Source organism: Macaca fascicularis, chromosome 20, assembly GCF_037993035.2.
Source record: "Macaca fascicularis isolate 582-1 chromosome 20, T2T-MFA8v1.1".
Lineage (NCBI taxonomy): Eukaryota > Metazoa > Chordata > Mammalia > Primates > Cercopithecidae > Macaca > Macaca fascicularis.
In genome coordinates, this window is record NC_088394.1 from 2,752,939 (window position 1) to 2,773,349 (window position 20,411).

The 20,411-nt window shown below is 61.7% G+C and overlaps 2 protein-coding genes across 8 annotated transcripts; one reads left to right on the forward strand and one right to left on the reverse strand.

The window, feature by feature from the left end:
• Positions 1 to 15: 15 nt before the first annotated feature.
• On the forward strand, positions 16 to 4,427 carry SYNGR3 (synaptogyrin 3). Of its 4 annotated transcripts, XM_065536739.2 has the most exons (6): positions 16 to 280; positions 1,281 to 1,347; positions 1,593 to 1,818; positions 2,061 to 2,298; positions 2,763 to 2,905; positions 2,991 to 4,427. In XM_065536739.2, the coding sequence occupies exons 3-6, from the start codon at positions 1,786 to 1,788 to the stop codon at positions 3,198 to 3,200; spliced, it is 624 nt and encodes a 207-aa protein (XP_065392811.1). In that variant the 5' UTR covers positions 16 to 280; positions 1,281 to 1,347; positions 1,593 to 1,785; the 3' UTR covers positions 3,201 to 4,427. The 4 variants fall into 4 exon arrangements, with proteins under 4 accessions (XP_065392811.1, XP_073884666.1, XP_073884667.1 ...); XM_074028565.1 differs by lacking the exon at positions 1,593 to 1,818; XM_074028566.1 differs by lacking the exon at positions 1,281 to 1,347.
• A 3,694-nt stretch (positions 4,428 to 8,121) lies between these two features.
• ZNF598 (zinc finger protein 598, E3 ubiquitin ligase) lies at positions 8,122 to 20,406 on the reverse strand. Of its 4 annotated transcripts, none has more exons than XM_045382215.2 (12): positions 20,113 to 20,406; positions 14,020 to 14,132; positions 13,385 to 13,514; positions 12,919 to 13,130; positions 12,604 to 12,821; positions 12,006 to 12,114; positions 11,421 to 11,608; positions 10,850 to 10,922; positions 9,948 to 10,705; positions 9,417 to 9,573; positions 9,153 to 9,303; positions 8,122 to 9,063 (listed from the first exon to the last, which is right to left on the reverse strand). In XM_045382215.2, exons 1-12 carry the CDS (start codon positions 20,332 to 20,334, stop codon positions 8,710 to 8,712), a joined length of 2,685 nt encoding a protein of 894 aa, XP_045238150.2. In that variant the 5' UTR covers positions 20,335 to 20,406; the 3' UTR covers positions 8,122 to 8,709. The 4 variants fall into 4 exon arrangements, with proteins under 4 accessions (XP_045238150.2, XP_045238149.2, XP_073884655.1 ...); XM_045382214.2 differs by having other exon boundaries at positions 11,997 to 12,114; XM_074028554.1 differs by lacking the exon at positions 13,385 to 13,514.
• Between the last annotated feature and the right edge of the window lie 5 nt (positions 20,407 to 20,411).

Sequence of the window (20,411 nt, forward strand, 5' to 3'; positions counted from 1 at the left end):
GTCCCCGCCGCGGCCGGCGCGCGCTCCCGGGAGGCGGCGGCGGCTGCAGCGTCGGTAGCATCAGCATCAGCATCAGCATCAGCATCAGCATCAGCGGCAGCGGCAGCGGCCTCGGGCGGGGCCGGCCGGACGGACAGGCGGACAGAAGGCGCCGGGGGACGGCGTCCCGCCCGGGCCGGCCATGGAGGGCGCCTCCTTCGGCGCGGGCCGCGCGGGGGCTGCCCTGGACCCCGTGAGCTTTGCACGGCGGCCCCAGACCCTGCTCCGGGTGGCGTCCTGGGTGAGTGGTCCCTGCCCGGGCTCCCGCTCCCGCCCCTGCCTCACGACCTTCAGGCCCCTACCCACCCCCTGCCACCTTCCCCCTGCCCCCTGCTTCTCGCCCCGCAACCCACTCACTCTCATCCTCGCCGGCCCCTCCCCCGCCGGCCTCAGGTTGGGGTGACGTCACCGGGCAGGGCGCGCCCACCTGCGGGCGGGGGAGGGGCCGGCGGCGCCGGAGAGACCTTGAGAGGTCACCGCCGGTCGCCCCTACCCCTACCTCCTCCCCGGGTCTAATTCCAGTCCCTTTCCGCAGCCCTTACTCTGTTTTTCCTGTTCTCGTGACCTGGAAGCAGGCACCGGGTGGGGACGGGATTCGCCTAGGGGCAGAGGGAGGGGGCTACGGGAATCGAGAGAGACCGGGCAGCGCCTCCCCTTCCCCCGCACACACACCCTCGGGGCTCCTTGGCAGGGAGCCTGGCCCCTGGCCCCCAGATCCAGCTGTGAGTTGAGGGAGGAGAGGCTCTGGGCTGAGAGGGCTTCCTGGAGGTGGTGTGGGAGGCAGGTTTGGGGGCAGCCTTGCCCACTGGGGCGTCCCTGGGAGGGCCCTGCTGCTCTTTCCCTCCGGCAAGGGAAGTGGCAGTTGGGTGCCTAGCTCTGGGTTTTGTCCAGGTGGCAACCTCTGGGCCAGCCGTACCTTGGCGCCTGTCTTAGAGGAGGGCGGTGCCCATGGTGGGGCAGGGGACTTTGGCCTCCCCTGCGGAGTGGCTCTGACCAGACCGGGAGGCAGGACGCTGCGTTTTGGTCCGAGCGCATGTACCGACTTGTGGCCCACTCTTGGGGGACAAGTGCATGTCCCGGCTTCCCCCTCGGCTTGGTCTCTCGGAGCTGGAGCGGGAAAGGAGCGAAGGGATGAGGTTGAGGCTGGAGATCTTTTCTTGGAAACACAGGGCTGCCCCATGCAGCCCTGGTTAAAATGACCGCTGTCCCCCTCATGCCTGTCTCCCGGAACTGGTGGGCAGGAGGCATTGAGATCTGACGGAACCCTAGAGGTCAACGGTGTCATCTTTTCAGCCCAAACACTTACAGGTGATATTAATAATCAGTCACGTGGGGGCCGTCATCCCTCCGGTACTCACCGCGTGCAGGAAGCTGGGTGGACGTCTCTGTCCCAGCACTCCATAAGCTGTGCCCGTCACCCTATTTGCATGCTAGAAACAGGCCAGACAGTTCCCAATCGCGCAGGGCGCAACAGCCCCGCTGCCCCCATACCTTCCCTCCCGCCCTGCTCTGCCCGCTCCACTCTCACCTCCCCTTCGCCCTGCCGGCTGCAGCCTGGGAATCGCGGGCCCAGGTGAAGGTTCCTGTTCCCACACTCTTGAGTGGGCCCTGAGGGGACGCCACGGGCCCACGTGGTGCAGAGTGCCTGGCTTGCATCAGCCCCAGCTTTTGTCAGCCATGTGATCCCGACAAGTCACTTCACCTGCTGGAGCCCCAGTGTCCCCTTTTATAAAGAGGATAAGAACAATGGCGATCCCACGGGGACTTTCCCAGGATTTGGTGAGGGAACGCATGTAAAGTGGCTGTTTAACACAATGCCTGGGCATAGTAGATGCTCACTAAACGGCCCGTGTTGTCAATAATTACTAAATACGCGAGGGTTTGGGAAAGGAAGAGATGACACTGGCCCCCACCCAGATACGGGCCTGGGAACGCAGGGACAGGCCCGGGGGCGTGGGCGCTCGCAGTGGGCTCGCAGAGGTCGGGTCGCTGCAGGGCCCTGAGCGCCGCGCCGCACGCAGGTGTTCTCCATCGCCGTCTTCGGGCCCATCGTCAACGAGGGCTACGTGAACACCGACAGCGGCCCCGAGCTGCGCTGCGTGTTCAACGGGAATGCGGGCGCCTGCCGCTTCGGCGTCGCGCTGGGCCTCGGAGCCTTCCTCGCCTGCGCCGCCTTCCTGTTGCTCGATGTGCGCTTCCAGCAGATCAGCAGCGTCCGCGACCGCCGGCGCGCTGTGTTGCTGGACCTGGGCTTCTCAGGTGGGCGGGGCCGGGACGAGGAGCCGAGGGATGGGGCGGGGCCTGAGGCGGCGAGCGTCGACGCACCTCCCGGGTGGGCGGGGAGGGGGCGGGGAGGGGGCGGGGCCCGGGCGGGGAACACCGCTGGAGTTCCTAGGTGGGCGGGGCCGTGACGAGGGGCGGGGACTGAGGCAGGGAGTGTCAACAGGCCTCTCGGGTGGGCGGGGCGGGGCGGAGCCTGGACGGGCAGCGCCGCGGGACTTTCTAGGTGGGCGGGGCCGGGGTCTGGGCGGAGCCTGGGCGAGGAACGCGGCTGGAGCTCCCGGGTGGGCGTGGTCACCGTAGAGGGAGGCGGGGCCTCGCGCCACGCGGCGAGCCCAGGTGAGGTGCCCCAAGCCTCGGGCCCACTGACCCTTCCTCTTCCGGGCGAGGCCGCCGTGGGCCCCCGCGTGGAACGTCGCCCTAACCCGCCGCACTGCCCGCAGGACTCTGGTCCTTCCTGTGGTTCGTGGGCTTCTGCTTCCTCACCAATCAGTGGCAGCGCACGGCGCCAGGGCCGGCCACGACGCAGGCGGGGGACGCGGCGCGGGCCGCCATCGCCTTCAGCTTCTTCTCCATCCTCAGCTGGGTGAGTGCGGGGCCCGGGAGGGCGGGGCGAAAGGGCCGGCGCTCGGCTGATCCCGGCTGACCCCGCTGGCCCCGCCCGCGCGCAGGTGGCGCTCACCGTGAAGGCCCTGCAGCGGTTCCGCCTGGGCACCGACATGTCACTCTTCGCCACCGAACAACTGAGCGCTGGGGCGAGCCAGGCCTACCCCGGCTATCCGGTGGGCAGCGGCGTAGAGGGCACCGAGACCTACCAGAGCCCGCCCTTCACCGAGACCCTGGACACCAGCCCCAAAGGGTACCAAGTGCCCGCCTACTAGCGGCTGGCAGGCACAGACCAGGGCTCCAAGGCCACCCCACCGACGCAGGCCCCAGGATCTCCGGGACCTCCCTTGGGTTCTTCCAGCTCAGCGCCAGGGACAGAGTGGGTGGCCGCCTTGGGCCATCCGGGGCCAAGAGGGGGTGGACCCTCGCGTGCCCGGGCTGCCCCCTGCCAAGTTTCCCCAGTCCCTCAGCACCTGGCCCCAGGACTAAGGTCCTGAGAAAGGGATAGCACTGCCCAGGATGTGTGTCCCTAGCCCAGAATGGACTGGCTTGGGGAAGGCATTCCCTCTTGGGCCAGCCACCCTGCAGCTCACCTGCTCACTCTGGGGTCGGGGGTTCAGCTGCCCTCTCCGATCAGCTGCAGGAGCTGCCCAGGACAAAGAGGGGGCAGGGGAAAGACACCACCCCCGCCCCGAGACTGGGGATCCTGGCCACTGTTCTCATCCCATATTCCTGTGGGTAGTGACTTTCCCGTTTCTGTCATGGTGGTGCGTTCCGTCTGGAGCCACTCTCCACTTTCTCTCACAGGCTCCTAGAACAGCCTGGCCCTGTCAGTGTTGTGATCGTGGTCCAGTCTTCAGGTTTCACCTCCTAGTACCCCACAAGCTGCTCCTCTGTCTGTGGCCCCGGCCCCTGCCCAGGTGTGGGTGGTTCTGGCCAGGAAGGCACAAGGTAGCTGTGGGCCAAGACACCAGCCCTGTCCCAGCCCTTCAGTAAGACCTTGCCAGGGGAGGAGAAGGATGCTTGGGTGCCAGGCAAGACAAGCCCCTCAGCAGGAGACAGGCCCAGAGGCTCCAGCTGGCCACCGTGTCCCACGAGATGGCCCCTGTGCAGTTCCTTTTACGTTGGCTTCCTGGACCAGTCCCTGCCTCTCCACCTGCACCCTGCTTCCTGGCCCAGTCCCAGGTTGGAGTCCCTCTGCGTAGCTGACTACTCATGCATTGCTCAAAGCTGGCTTTTCACATTAAGTCAACACCAAAGGTGGTTGCCACATTTCGTCAGATAGACAGACACCTCCCTCTGGAGTTGCAGTTGAGTGACAACCTTGTTACATTGTAGCCTAGACCAATTCTGTGTGGATATTTAAGTGAACATGTTTACAATTTTTGTATATATCACACTCTCTCTCCCTCTCTTGAAAGACCAGAGATTGTGTATTTTCAGTGTCCCATGTTCCGACTGCAACTTCGTTACAATAAAGACTGTAACTGAGCTGACTGTGACCTGGAAGCTCCTGGAATCATTTCTAACCCTTCCCTTCCTGGTGCCAGGGATTGGGATCTGAGAGGCACCAGGGCCCCACAGGAGGGGACAGGGAGGTAGAGGCCAGGCTGACCCCCAGACTCTGGAGGCTCCAGGTCCATAGATCCCCACCACCACATATCACACTAGCCTGGTTCTCTGAAATGCTGGGGAGACCCCTTGTTTGTTTTTTGTTGTTTTTGTTTTTGAGATAGAGTCTCGCTCTGTCACCCAAGCTGGACAGTGCAGTGGCGCCATATCAGCTCACTGCAACCTCTGCCTCCCAGGTTCAAGCAGTTCTCCTGCCTCAGCCTCCAGAGTAGCTGGGACTACAGGCACCCACCACCATGCCTGGCTAATTTTTGTATTTTTAGTAGAGGCAGGGTTTTGCCATGGTGGTCAGGCTGGTCTCAAACTCCTGACCTCAAGTGATCCACCCGCCTTGGTGTCTTTCAAAGTGCTGGGATTATAGGCATGAGCCACTGCACCTGGCCTGTTGTGTTTTTGTTTGTTTGTTTGTTTTAGATGGAGTTTCGCTCTTATTGCCCAGGCTGGGGTGCAATGGCGTGATCTTGGCTCACCACAACCTCTGCCTCCCGGGTTCAAATGATTCTCTTGCCTCAGCCTCCGGAGTAGCTGGGATTACAGGCATGCACCACCATGCCCGGGTAATTTTGTATTTTTAGTAGAGATGGGTTTTCTCCATCATGGTCAGGCTGGTCTCAAACTCCTGACCTCAGGTGATCCACCCACCTCAGCCTCCCAAAGTGCTGGGATTACAGGCATGAGCCACCACACCTGGCCCAGAGTGAACCCGTTTGTTTTGTTTTTTGAGAAAATAAAGGCCGGGCACGGTGGCTCACGCCTGTAATCCCAGCACTTTGGGAGGCCGAGACGGGCGGATCACGAGGTCAGGAGATCGAGACCATCCTGGCTAACACGGTGAAACCCCGTCTCTACTAAAAAATACAAAAAAACTAGCCGGGCGAGGTGGCGGGCGCCTATAGTCCCAGCTACTCGAGAGGCTGAGGCAGGAGAATGGCGTAAACCCGGGAGGCGGAGCTTGCAGTGAGCCGAGATCCGGCCACTGCACTCCAGCCTGGGTGACAGAGCGAGACTCCGTCTCAAAAAAATAAATAAAATAAAATAAAATAAAAAGATGCCTAGGCTAGAGTGCAGTGGCGAAATCTTGGCTCACTTCAACCTCTGGCTGACTGCAACATCCACTTCCCAGGCTCATGTGATCTTCCCCGCTCAGCCTCCTGAGAAGCTGGGACCACAGGCATGCGCCACCGTGCCCAGCTAATTTTAAAGTTTTTTGCAGAGATGGAGTCTCCTTATATTGCTTAGGCTGGTCTTGAACTCCTGAGCTCAAGTGATCCTCTCACCTTGGTCTCCTAAAATGCTGGGATTTCAGGCATAAGCCACTGCATCCCACCCTGATGACTTCACTCTTACGTCCTGGCATTCTAAGACGCTGATGAGAGTGATGCTAACGGTACCATTTGCATTGTTGATAAGTTATCTCGTTGGCAGTCATTTGTAGGGTTCGTTACTGTAAATCCTTGTCTAGGTAAGAATTTGTTATCGTTCATTCTGCTTGGTCCTTGATGGTTTGTTTTCTCTCTTGATGTTTGGGGGGAGCAGCCACAATTTCTCACGTGTCCTCTTCTCGTCACCTTCTACTCCTGGGTCTCCTGTAAGATTTGCTGTGGAGCCTCCAGCACTGGGTCCCGTTCCATGGCCTTCAAGTGGTCACACCCTTCCCTGCTTCTCACCAGTACCTTTTGCAGTTACATCCCCCAGCTTGGTGGTGTTTACTTTTGAACCCATCTATTGGGGTTTTTATCTCAATTCCTTTTCATTCCTAGGATTTTTGGATGGAATCTCACTGTCACCCAGACTGGAGTAGCCATGGTGAGATCTCAGCTCACTGCAACCTCCACCTCCCAGGCTCAAGTGATTCTTATGTCTCAGCCTCCCAAGTAGCTGGGACTATAGGCATGCATGACCACACCCGGCTAATTTTTTGTGTTTTTAGTAGAGATGGGGTTTCACCATGTTGGCCAGGCTGGTCTCGAACTCTTGACCTCAGGTTATCCACCTGCCTCAGCCTCCCAGAGTGCTAGGATTACGGGCATGAGCGACTACACCCAACCTCATTCCTAGGATTTCTAATTGGTTATTTTCCATAACCTCCTGGTTGAGTGAAACACAGCTAAGAACCATCTCTGGAACCAAGATGCTGGCTTTGCCACTTTCTAGCTCAGTCATCCTGGGTAAGTCTCTCAACCTGTCTATGCCTCAGGTTCTCCTGTAAAAGGGTCACTGTGGTTCCTATGGTGTGGGAGGGTGACGATTACTGTGGTAAGGCGTGTGGAGCTTGCAGCAGTGCTTGTCACAGCAACTGCCACTTAAATGTTGCCTCATATTCCTCTAGTTCTTGCTCCTTCTTTAAGAAGTCATTTTTTAGCCAGGGGCGGTGGCTCATGCCTGTAATCCCAACACTCTGGGAGGCTGAGGCAGGCAGATCACCTGAGGTCAGGAGGTCAAGACCAGTCTGACCAACATGGAGAAACCCCGTCTCTACTAAAAGTACAAAAAATTCTACTAAAAGTACAAAAAATTAGCCAGGCATGGTGGTGCATGCCTGTAATCCCAGCTACTCGGGAGGCTAAAACAGGAGAATCCCTTGAACCTAGGAGGCGGAGGTTGTGGTGAGCCAAGATCGCGCCATTCCACTCCAGCCTGGGCAACAAGGGTGAAACTCCATCTCAAAAAAAAAAAAAAAAAAAAAAAAGTCATTTTTTGCCAAACACAGTGGCTCATTCCTGTAACCTAGCACTTTGGGAGGCCGAGGCAGGAGGATTGCTTGAGCCCAGGAGGTCAAGGCCAGCCTTGGGCACATAGCAAGACCCCTTCTCTACAAAAAATATTAGCTGGGCATGGTGGTGCACACCTGTAGTTCCAGCTCCTCAGGAGGCTGAGGTGGGAGGATCACCTGAGTCTCAGGAGGTCAAGACTGCAGTGAGCTGAGATCACACCACTGCACTCCAGCCTGAGAGCCAGACCCAGAAAGAGAAGTTCTTTCCAATAACCTTAAGGAAACGGCCCATTTCCCAGACTGCTCTATTTTCCTGTGGGACTGGTCTTGCTTAGGAACCTGTGATCCCCTGCAAAGTGGGCATCAGTTGTGAGGCACCTCTGGTGCAGGGGGAATGCAGGTGGCCTCCACCAGCCTCTCATGTTCTCGCCGGCTCCAGCATGGCCATCACTCAGAAGACACACTGGAGCTCCGTCCAAGTCCTCAGCTTCACAGGGGGCAATGCCAATGCTGCCACATGGCTCCCACCCAGCCCCTCTGGAGGCCACTCACTGGCCCTTCATCACATGGTAGCCCCTTTCTGCTTAGAGAAATATCCCCACTTTCTCTAAGAATATATTCTTGGGCTTACTTGAATGTGGCTGTGTTTAGAGCCTTTTTCCTACTTATATGTGCTGGAAGCAGAAAGAAGTGGTTACCGTATATGTCTGGTCTCCCTCCAAAAACCCTAGATCCAGATAATAATGCTCATATTATTTTGCTGCAGTATTTCAGATGTCCCCTCCACCCTGTTTTTAAATTTGGGTTCAGGGTGTACTCAGAAGACAGACAAGCTCAGAACACCAGCTATGTGTGGTATTGCAAAATAAATTTATTTGAAGATAAACTGTCTTATAAAAGGTCAGAGGCAATTTAAGATCCCAGATTCAGCTTTAGCTTGTCTCATAAAAAGATTCAACTTCAAGTAGCACAATTTCTTGTCTGCTTTTAATCCTGAATATTCTTGAAGCACGAAACAGCCAACTGTTTACACAACACACACCTGTGACATCTGACTCTGGCACCTGTGGAGCCGCAGCTTTCAGCTCTGAGGCCGCAGGGGCGGCAGCCCTCAGCTTCGGGAGGGCCCAGATCAGGCCACTGTGACCTCTGGCTTTGCCAGCAACAACAGGTCCCAGCATCCCAGCCCTTCCCTCCCCTGGCGCCTCCCAAAAGCACAAGAATGCAAACCGAGACTGGCCCACCACTGAGGCAGGGGTGGACTCCCACCTGAGTGTGCCAACAGGGCGGGTGGACCATCCTGGTGACTTCCTGGTGGGCCTGGCCAACCAAGAGGCCAGGTGGCCTCACTGGGCCTTACCTGGCTGCCCGGCAGCCCGGAGAGGAAGGAAGGAGGAAGGGCGCTCATGGTGCGATGGCTCTGGCCATGCTGGCGGGAGCTACGTGATGATCCTGGCGATGGCTTGCAGGGAGGGGAAGTCGTCGTCCCGGGCGGCATGCAGCGCCTGGTGGCTGCTGGCGTCGCCGTGTGCGAGCACCTGCTGGCAGGTGGGGCACACACGGCAGTCCAGGCCCGCCTGCTGGGTGGTGACCTGCCACGCGCTCTTCTTGTTCTTCTTGGACTTGGTGCCGAGAGGCTTATCGCGGTTGCAGAAGTCCGTGTGTGCAGACAGGAGCTCCTGCTGCTTGGCTGTGTCGGGCAGTAGGACCAGCAGCTCGTTAAAGACCTTCTGGAAATTCTCCCCCAGCAGGTCCCGGCAACTCTTGTAATACTGGGCTGCGGAGATCAGGCCCTGCCGCCGGAGAGTCAGACTCAGTCATTCCCTCCGGCCTGGGCCCTGGATGACGACGGGTTGGCCACCCCGCCCCGGGCCCGCCTGACCTGTCTGAACTCCCCTGAGTGGCTCTTGAACTCGCTGAAGCGGGCCTCGTCGCTCTGCAGGAAGTCCCTGATGGACTGGATGAGCTGCAGGTTCCTCTCCCGGAAGTTCTCGGGGACTAGGTAGGCCTGCAGAGCCGGCGGCGGCCTGGGTCTAGGAGTCAGAAGGTTAAGAGAAGGTGGAGGCTTCAGCCTTTAGAATGGCCCAAGGGAAAGGTACCCTTCCTCCAGCCCCCGGTGGACGCCAGGCAGCCCACCCACACTTACGGTTTTGTGGTGGTGGTGGTGGTGGGGCTGGGAACGCAGGCCGGGTGGGGGCCAGGCAGAAGGCCAGAGAAGCCTGGGGGCGGCTTGCTGACGGGGGGCACCAGGCCCGGCGGGGGTGGGGGAGGTGTGCCCTTCAGGAGCACCACAGCGCTGAAGCCTGAGGGGTGGCAGGACAAGACCCAGAGGGGACCCTCGCTGACCGCGGGCTGCCTGGCCTCCAGGGCCAGCTTCTGTCCACAGCCACCCCTTCCCCGCAGAGCAGGCGCAGGGCCAGCGCCCACACCATGCTTCCGGTGTGGCAGGTCCAGCCTACGTAAGCTCATGCACCCTCAGCCCCGGGAGGCACCATGAGGGCCGGTCTCAAGAGAGACAAGGGACACAGGGCAGTTAACGGGAGGCTGGAGGTCATGTGGGTGGCCAACAGCAGCGCACAGGGGTCCCCACCACTCAGCTGTAGACTGTGCCTGTGGCTCCAGCCTGACCCCGGCCCCTCCCAACACCCAGGGAGCAGGCCTGAGCCTGCACACGTACCTGGGGGCGGTGGCATCCGGGGTGGACAGGGGCCGCCAAGCGCTGGGAAGTCCTCCTGTGGCGTGGGGCAGGGGAAGGACCCCAGGGGCCTTGGGAGCCCTGGGGGTTCCTTGGGGGCACTCCGAGCAGGGGCCGGGCCCTCTGTGTGTCCATTAACGACGACAGCAACTGGTCCCTCGGCTCTGCTGGCCGGAGCTTCCAGGGCCTGCATAGGCCCAGGGGGACAGCTAGCGGGCAGGGGCTGTGGCAGTGTGGTGCCAGGCTTCTCTGAGCCCACTTTCTTCTTCTTGCCAACTTTAGAGGGCTGGATAGAGACTGGCCCCAGTGGGGAGGAGATGGAGCCCGTGGGGCGTGTGCTTAGAAGCTCCTGAGCGGCCGGACTGCCACCCTCCTCCTCCTGTGTGAGGGGCGGGCCGCCCTTCCTGCCGCCCCTGCTCCCCTTCCCAGCCTTTCTGGTGGGCTGGCCGCTTCCGGTAGCCTGCGCTGAGGGTGGGGGCTGTGCTACCTTCTTGCCGCTGCTGCTGCTGTTCCAGGCAGAGACGAGGCTGGTGGGGGTGGTGCCAGGCTTGGGCACCGAGGACACCAGGGCAGGGAAATCCTCCTCCTGGAAGGCACTCCTGCCCCTGGCAGGGATGGCGTACGGCAGCGCCAACCCCACAGGGCCCGGGATTGCTGCAGTGGAGCAGCAGGAGGAAGTGGAGGCCGAGAGGCTGGGGAAGTCTTCGTCCTTGAGCTTAGGGCTGGGTGGTGGGAGGGTGCTGGGCGCAGGGAAGCAGAACTGGTCAACAGCCATCAGGCCCCGTGGCTCCACACCTGCCCTCCCGGCACCCACCTGTGGCCGCCCGCACCCGCCCACCCTGCACCATTCACCCCTGGGCACCCACACCCTCACCCTCACACACCATGGGGTGGCTGGGCCCGTCACCGGGAAGGCCTCTTGGCTTACAGGACCATTTGTCGAGGTTTCCTTAGGGCCTGTGAGGAACACAAGGCCCCCAGGTCAGGTCAGGGTGTGGGGACAGAGTGAAGGGTGCTCTTCACCTCCCAGGTGAAGGCCCGCAGCGTCCCAGGCACCATGCCCGTCAAGACCTGGCCACTAGGCTGGGCGCGGTGGCTCACGCCTGTAATCCCAGCACTTTGGAAGGCTGAGGTAGGCGGATCACCTGAGGTCAGAAATTTGAGACCAGCCTGGCCAACACGATGAAACCCCATCTCTACTAAAAATAGAAAAATTAGCCAGGTGTGGGGGCATGGGCCTGTAGTCCCAGCTACTCAGGAGGCTGAGGCAGGAGAATCGCTTGAACCCGGGAGGCAGAGGTTGCAGTGAGCCGGGATCATGCCACCGCACTCCAGCCTGGGGGACAGAGTGAGACTCTTGTCTCAAAACAAAACAAAACAAAACAAAAACAAAAACAAAGCTGGCCACTGGCCTCCTGGCCTGGGCAGAGCTGCCACCAGGTAGGGCTAACTCACCTGGGCCTTCACCCTGAGTCCGGGGTGGGCGCCGGGGGCCACGGGGCTCCTCAGGACCCCGCACCGCTGCCTCCTCCTTCTTGGGCCGGCCGCCTTCCTCCCGGTCCTCACTTCTGCGTGCCTCCTCCTGCTGCTGTGCAGCCACGGAAGCCCGGACAGCAGCTGCTACTTCTCGGTCCTCTTCCTCCCTGGGACAAGGAGGCCCGCCTTCAGGCTGAGCACAGCCCGAGACCAATGCCTCAGGCAGGCAGAGTCCTGGGCCCAGTGCGTGGGGCAATTATCTGAGGTCTGATGTTTCTGCCCTGCAGGGCCGCCAGGCCAGTGTTTCCTCGTACAGCTGCGGTGGCCGCCCAATTGATACAGGCCCCTTTCACCCACCCCAACCCCGGGATCTGTGGCTGTGGCTAGAACTGGAAGAGGAAAAAACTTCTGCTCACCAAAGACACTGAACAGACCCTGCTGCCACTCAGAACCCCAGAAACTCTGGCCACAATGCCTGACCCCACCCCTACTCCCAGCTTGGCCACTGGCCACGGTCACCACAGGAGAATGTCAGCAGCACGGAAGGCCCCCCACCTTTTGTACCTCCAGCTTCCTCGGCGGCTCTGCTGGGCTCCGCGAGTGCCGGCCCGGGCCACTCGGCCCTGGCGGCTGTACCTGTCCACCTCCTCGTAGTCTTCGCCACCGACGACCCCTGCGGCCAGCAGACAGCCTGTCACTTCCCGGGACCCCAGGACGACAATAGGAGGGACAGGCCTGCTGTCAAGGCCACACCCTGCCAATGCTCAGGCCTGGACAGCAATAAGCCTTCCTACCCACAGTGCACATGAGCCCAGGATGGCACAGGAGCCTTGCAGGATCCACACCAGCCATGGGCCTCTACGACCTGGGTGCCAAGCCACAGGAGCAGTGGGAAGGCAGAGGAGGGTCCCCAAGCTCCAGGTGGGATCTGCACACAGCAGATGTTCAGTAAAAGCCTCCTGGTCCAGGGAAGGGCCCCGGGCGCCCAGGGCAGCAGATCCGAGACCCTGAGGCAGCAAGTGCTCCTGGCACACGAGGGGTGCTCAGGCACTGCAGCTCGGCCAGAGGCCACCTCCTGCACCCACAGCTCGTCTGAGGCTCCAGAGCAGGGCACGGTCATGGGGCCCCGCCCGGGGGGCGTCCAGGCCAGGCGCCTGCTCACCCTCGTTCCGGCGCGAGTGTCGTGGCGCGTAGCTGAACTGTAGGTCGATCTGGCGGTTCTGGCGCGCCTCGGCTCGGCTGCGGCTGTGGCAGGCCGTCCTGTGGGCCTTGAGGTCGATCTCGGTGCGGAAGGCGTGGGTGAACTGCTCTGTGCTGCAGCGGCCCTCCTCACACAGGAAGTGCTTCTCCCGGAAGTGCTCGCGCAGGTAGGCATAGTCGCTGGCAGAAGATGGGGTGTCGGTAGGAGGGCTGCAGCCCGGCTAGCCCCACGCCCTGGGGGAGGGAGGGTCATCTGTCTGTCTGCCGCCCGGCCCACCTGTAGTAGTCCTGGGCCCCGTCCGAGTCGCAGAAGTGGCAGAAGTAGTGGTCGCGGCGCAGGTGCTTAAGCAGCTCGTCATTGTCCAGGTAGCGCTCGTCGCAGAACTTGCAGAGCGGGTGCCCGCGGTGCGACGTGTCATCGGGGTCCCCCTGCATGCGATGCCGGGCCAGGTCCTTGCGCGAGTACCACTTGCGTTCGTATGTGAAGATCTGCAAGGCACGGGGGCTGGGCACAGGCTGGGGGACCCCAGGCCTCCTGCCTCTTCCCACAGGCCAGCGGCGGAGCAGCAAGGGGCAGGAGAGGGCCCCGCCAGCCACCGGAAGCCTCCCTGCCACGTACAGCCTGACCCTCGGGGACCATCCAGGGCCAGAAGCAGCAAGTGGACAAGCCCCTCCCAGCCGTGTGACTGCATCCCCAGCACCACCCACCGCCTAGGCTCTCTCCGGGGTCACTGGGGGCACACCTGGAGGTGCTGGAGGCACAGCCGGCAGCAGAAGAGCTCATGCTGCCTCCGCATGTGCTGCTCCAGGTCCCCGAAGAGGCTGAAAGGCGGCAGCTCGGGGCACCGCGGGCACTCGTGCTGCAGCAGCTGCCTAGGAAGACACCGAGAGCCGCCCACGGCCCCAGAACATTCAGTGTCACCGCCGGGAGTGGGGCCACTCACCAGGCCCCAGGCCCGTGACCCAGGCCAGATGCAAGGCCACGGGTTGGGTGAAGCCTGCACACGGCCTGGGTCAGAAGCCTGGCTCTAGCCCTGAGCCCAGGAGCTGCCCCTCCCCTGAGAGACCAGCCCTGGGAAAGCTGTGCCTTTACTGAATTTTCAGGCCACAGGCCTGGCTCACACAAGCTCGCGTGCCCCTCAAGGAGCCCCTGAGGCAGGTGCTGCACCAGCTGGGCATGCCTTTCCCCAGCGCACCCACCAGCTCTACCCCCAGGAGGGCCTGGTAAGCATCCCCAGTCACAGGATGGGAAGCCAGGCACCTGGCCCCAGCATTGGTGCACCATGTGGCCCCCGAAGTGCCTCCGGTTGTGAGGAGAGTGGGACGTGAAGGGCCACAGTCACAGGGAAGCCAGGACCCAGGAAGGCGCTCTGCTTACCTGTACAATGCGTACACCTTTCCATCTGCAAAGTAGATATCGTATTTCTTCTCATGCTGCAGCTGGTGGATGGGGATGGTGGCAAAGGCAGGAAGCTTCTTCCCAAAGACCACCTAGAGCCAAAAACCAGAGGGATAGTGAACAGAACTGGGATGGGACCCCCACCTGGAATGCAACAGAGCCTCAGAGGCAAGGGAGCCCTCACGGCCCCGCTGAGTAGGAGTGAGGCATAAATGGTTCTCCTAGGAGGCCCCGGTAGGCAGCGGCCCCTGGCACCCTGACCTAGGCCTCCCCTCCTTACCCCAACCCGCTTGCCTAGGGCCGGGGACAGAGGACAGAGACGCAACACCCGGCCTCTCCACCAGGGGGCGGCCAGGCCAGTCCCAAAGCGGCGACGCCCCACCGGCCAGGGCCCTCACCCAGCAACTCCACCCTGCTGGGAACCGAGCAGCTGTCGCTCTCGCTGCTGCGCTTTCAGGGACAGAGAAGAAACATGTTCCAAGCAGCTGCTAAGGGAATACCAATGGCGGCCAGCCGGGGATACATCAGGTGACAAGGCCCTGTCCGGCGTCCCCACCCCCACGTTTCCATGGTGCCGCCACGGCCCAAGGCTCAAGCCAGCCACCTCAGCTCCAAACAGAGTCAGCAGGCGCTGCAGAGCCTCTGCGTGGCCCCCTTCCCAGGGGTCTCTGGCACCTGTAAAGCTGGCTGCCAAAGGACCTGCCCTCTGCCCTGTGCCTCCACAGACGACCCTGGCATCCCCGCTCAGGTCAGCACCCCTGCTCTCCACGAAGCTCTACTGGCTAGGACCCTTGCTGCCCCCACGCCTGCGGAGATTGGTGCCACCCACCCCTTGAGTTGGTCAAGCCCCCTTCTGGCTCCATCGCCGTCCCAAGCCTGCCACTGGTCACTTGCCTCGGCTCAAGCCCTCAGAGCAGCTCAAGGCCTCATGGGCACATCCACAGCAGGAGGACGTCCTCACCTTGGCAAGAGTCACGCCAAGGTCATGTTATGTTTAGCCTTAGCCAAAGAGGATGTCAGACCGGAACGGCCGTGAAGTTGGGAAACCTGAGGCTTGGCAGGAGAGCCAGTCCCACACGTACTCGGGCGGTCCTGGGGTGGTCTGTGTCCCCCAGAGCAGGTGATTAAACCTGGCTCCCCAGGAGGGTCAGGATCACCAGGAGAGCTCAGCCTGCACTTCCGCCAGGACAGGCCGCTGCACTGCGCCCCACTGACAGGAGCTGGCTCCACGAGGGAGGGGTGGGCAGCGCAGGCTGCACGAGCAGCAGCCCACACCTTTCCTCCCCTCGTCACGTCAGGCAAGGCTGGGCAGGATGAACTTGGCCCCCTCTGCATCCCCGTCACCCGCTGGACTCAGATGGGCACTTCATCACAGCTGCCTCCCACGATGACTTCAGATGGGAGACGCGGCCCCACCCAGAGCCCCATTACAAAGGCTGCCAGTCACTGCGGGCCACACCACCCTGACCTGTCCCCTGGCTCTCCTCCTCCTGAGCAGCCCCTCTGCACACCCCAAACACAGGGAAAGGCTCTGGGCCTTGTGTGACCTCTTTCCACAGCAGTTGCCCTCAGGGCAGCTGGCACCCAGCCCTGCCTTCCAGCCTGACCCTCACGGGCACACTCTGTGGAGCCACTCAGAGTGCTGCTGGGACCAAGAGCGCGAGCCTCCTCAGGCAGCTGAGGACCGGGATTCCCGGAACCACACAGGACCACGCCCCCACCACAGCTCCCGAAGCCGCAGCGGCAGGCGGGCGAGGAAGCCAGTGTCTGCCTGTGAGGCGGCCAGGTGAGCAGCCTGTGAGGGAAGCCCGTGAGGCTGCCAAAAAGCATTCAAGCCCATCAGACTCCAAGAAACGACTTCCTTCCTCCGAGGAAACCCATGCCAGGGGCGTCCCCAGCCCCACCTCCCCACTTTGGCACCCCTCCTTTCAGCCGCGCGCTCTCATCAACCCTGGGTGGTGACTCCTCAGGCTGCAGGCACAGGGGCATCCAAGGCACCCTAACATGCAGCCGGCCTCCACTCGGGCGTCCCGAGTGCCACCAAGTGCGGGCACAGGGCCAGGCCCCGCTGAGGAGCACATAGACTCCTCTGTCCTTGCCGCCTGGAGGCACCCACGCCCCATGCGATGCTAGTACATCCTAAGTCGTGAGGAACCTATGTGGGATGGCACTGGTGGGGCGGGCGGACTCGGTCAAGGCAGCCTTTCTGAGGCCAGGGAGCAGCTCGGGGCGGAGGAGCTGCAGGGAGCTGGGTAGAGGCAGGGCCGGACGGGTCCCGGGTGCACTGACAGCACCCAGATGAAGGATCCAGGGTGGGCTGGAACAGGAGGGCCACATGCCCCATGTGGGATCTAGACGGGTGTCCATCTGCCCAGCAGCTGGGGCAGGTGCTCCGAGCACCAGAGGCAGCAAGACCCAGGGTATTCGTCCCTCCTGAACAGCTAGCTGGCAGGGGTAACCCAGGCGGGGCACCTGAGCGGAGCAACGAGACAAGAGAAAGGATGCACTGGGTGGGCTCATGAAGAGGAAGAGGCTTGGGAAAGAACAATGTCTGCGAGCAAGGTGGGCCCAAGGCCGCGTTTACTAGAGCAGGAGGGCATGCAGGTTTGGGGCCACAGGGCCGGAGCAGGGAAATACCACCTGCTGGTGGGGGCCTGAGGCTGCCCATCCTCAGACAGGCAGGGAGACCAGGCCTGGCCACCCAGACCTCAGGAGCGGGCAATGGGACAGCAGCGCAGCCTGGCACGGCCAGCATCACCCTCCCTGAGGGTGAGGAGGGGGCTGGATGAGGCTGCGCCCCACAGCATAGTGGACAGGCTGGAGTCAGGCACGGTTAACCGAGGAGCCAACTAGCCTGGTGGTACTCCAGCACGGCCAGGCTGGGAGTAGGGGATGTAGGGGACACGGAGGCCAGGGGAAGACGGCTGTGGATAGGGGACTTGGGGGCCTGGGGGAGATGCCTGGGGTGGGACTTGGGGGCCGTTGGGAGATGGCTGTGGTGGGATGTGGGGGGCTGCGGTGGGATGTGGGGGGCCGGGGGGAGATGGCTGGGGCTACAGAGGGAGACAAGACATCTAGGTCACCCCGACAGGAGAGGGTCACGTGTCTGAAGACAGAAGTACAGAACCCATGGGGAGAGGCTTGGGGATGGGCTATGCAGCAAATGATCGGGGAAAGGGCGCTCTACGTGAGCCCTGGAGACGGCCAGGCCAGGCCCCAAGGAGAGTGAGAGGTAGAGGGGGGACCTGCCTAGGAACAGGAGGCCCCCAGGACCCTCTACAGGGACAGGTGTCTGCCTGGGGCCTTGCAGCTCCACACTCCCCAGCATGCCATGGGCACACAAAAGGGCAGCGGTGAGGGCCTGCCCACACGTGCGGAGGGGGACCCTGTGGATGGCTCCCAGCGCCATCTAGAGAGCCTAGACCTCCACGGAGCCCGGATGGGGACAGCAGCAGGGAGCATCTTACAGACAGGGCCAGGGTCACGGAGGACGGGATGGGGGGAACGATAGGAATAGGAAAGCATGACCCGAGCCAGCAGGCCACCCTCCTGACCTGGGACCTTGGGTAACTGTGGGCTGGCCGTCTGTGCCCCCTCCCATTGCCTGCCTGTGAGGTGAGGGTGGGCTGCCCTGGGGGGCCCACAGCCTCATCAGGACTCCCGCAGTAACACCAGGGACCAGAGCAAGCTGGCGAGCAAGACGCAAACAGCAGGAATCAGCCCTTGAGAAAGACACGGCCAGAAAAGAGGCCCAGAACGTGGGGCTCCACCACCCCAGGGACTCTGTCAGCCAAGGTTGAGACCAGCGCCCCTGCCTCCCGCCGAGGGGAGCCTGGCTCGGCTTCCACCCCAGCACCTGCCAGGGGTCGGGCCCATCTGGCTCCTCGCCTGAGCAGCAGCTGTAGCCTCCGCAGGGAAGGTCTGGGTCCAGGTGTGTGGAACTAACAAGCACATGGAGCCAGCTGATTCCATACAGCATCCTGGACCCTTTCCTCCCAATTTTTGCAAAGCCTTAGTCCCATAAGGGAGGCCAAGACAACGCCAGGGTTCAGGAGTTGAGGGCTGCAGAGGGAATTCCTGAGCACACATGGGACACAGAATATACTCAGGAGATGGTGCCGAACTCAGTAAGGGAAAAAGGAGGCTAGAGTGAGGCAGCAAGTTCAAGATGGGAAGGAAACAGGACGAATGCAAAGGAAGGGAGAGCAGCAAACACCAGACTTCCCAGGACCCCTCCTTCAGCCCAGTAAGGCGGGGCAGGCCCTAGAAGCAGCTGGCTAGGGGCACCCAGTGCCAAGCCGCACCCCGGCTGACAGCTCACGGCCACAGCCCCTGGCCACAGAGTTCCTGGAGGGTGTGGGGCTACAAGGAATGAGAGCAGGCAGAGGCTGCCGGAGTAAGCACACGCAGATGTTCACTCATGTCTTGCATCAGACCTGCAGCCTGGACCGGAACCTCACGTGCCAAGAACTCCTTAGCGTCTTCTTTCCAGAAGGAAGCTACAGGTGTGCCAGGAAGCCTGGCTGTTGGAGAGTGATGTCATAGTACGAAGGACTGGCTGGCAAGGCAGGCTCTGGCAAAGCCAGGAAGCGCCCTGAGGAAGCCATGGGCCAAGGTTCTCCGTGACTGTTCCGGCACCCCAGATCTCCCCGGGGTCTGGGTCAGCCTCCTTCTGTCACATGACAGACTGACAGCATCTCCAAATGTCTTTTTCCAAAAAGGGCACAGGATAGATGCTCACAAATTGCTCAGAGAATTTCAGCGTCTCTTCAGCTCCTTTGATGTAAAGGTCTACTTATAAAAAACAAAGAAAAGGAAAAAAAGAAAGAACCTATCCTTCGGCCGGGCGCGGTGGCTCAAGCCTGTAATCCCAGCACTTTGGGAGGCCGAGACGGGCGGATCATGAGGTCAGGAGATCGAGACCATCCTGGCTAATACGGTGAAACCCTGTCTCTACTAAAAAAAAAAAATACAAAAAACTAGCCGGGCGAAGTGGCGGGTGCCTGTAGTCCCAGCTACTCGGGAGGCTGAGGCAGGAGAATGGCGTGAACCCGAGAGGAGGAGCTTGCAGTGAGCTGAGATCCGGCCACTGCACTCCAGCCTGGGTGACAGAGCGAGACTCCGTCTCAAAAAAAAAAAAAAAAGAAAGAACCTATCCTTCAATACTGTTCTGCATCACTTCTGAGAAGAGGAAAGTTAGATTCCTGACAGATGTCACCAGCTGAATGAAGTCTTCTCTGAACAAACCGGGGGAATTTCACAATGCTGGAAGCAAACAAATCTCTAAGCTCAGCAAACCAAGGGGCTCCAGCCAGGTGCCCACAGTCAGCAGCTGGCAGTGCAGTGAGGGTGGAGGAACGCTGCATGGTACCCTCTGACCCCTCCAGGACTTCCAAGTCTGTACAGTCAAAAATGTCTCCCATTCACTGTGGAGATGAGCGCCAAAGGGGGCGGCGGCGAGGAGGACGAAAACTTCCTAACACTTTTCTACCTTCCCGCCAAGAACCGGGAGGGGGCCTTCCCCTCTGGTGGGCAGGTGTCCCTCCGAGGCTAGTGTCACCTCCACTCCACAGAGGAAAACGTCAGTCTCGGAAGGAGTTTGCTCAGGGTCACCCAATGGGGGCCCTGAAACACAGCTGGGCTGAGAATGCCCAGAGTTTGACGCCCTGCTTCCAGGACGGGTGGCCTCCGGAGGGTCCCCCTTGCCTTGTTTCCTCCATCCGAATGGAGGCCCCTGGGAAATCAACTCCCGAAGACGAGCAGATCACCGAGTTCTCCATCTCATCAGGCCCCTTCCTGAGGCCCGACAGGAACCCTCGGGACACGGGGTAAGGCCCCAGGCTGTCCCCACAGGGCTTGCCCACTCCTCCAACCCGCTCGGCAGCCTCCGGCCTCCCAGCCCCAACGCCCCGCCGTCATCCGCACGGCCGGGACCCCGCCCTGGGTGGCCCCACCAGGCCTCTCTCGGAAGCCGGCGCCGCCGGGCCCACGGCCGGACCTCAGTAAGGCAAAGTCCCCTTCCCGCTGCCGGGAGCCCCGCCACCCCCCGGTCGCGCCCCCGGCGCCCCGCACCTGGCGCAGCTCCTCGCGGCACACGGCGCAGTAGCGCTGCTCGCACAGCACCCGCATCTTGGTGGAGCAGCGGTAGCACACCGGGTGGTCGCAGCGGCCTAGCGCCGTGGCCTCCAGGTCTCCGCAGCATAGCACGCAGCTCCCGCCGCCCCGCTCAGGAGCCGCCACCGCAGCCGCCTCCAGGGCCGCGCGCCGCCCCTCGGCGACCCCCGCAGCCGCCATGGTCCGGGCTCCGGACCTCTCTCGGCCGGCGCGGCGCCGCGCGGCCTGGCTCCCGGGGGGCCCGCCCCTTCCGGGCC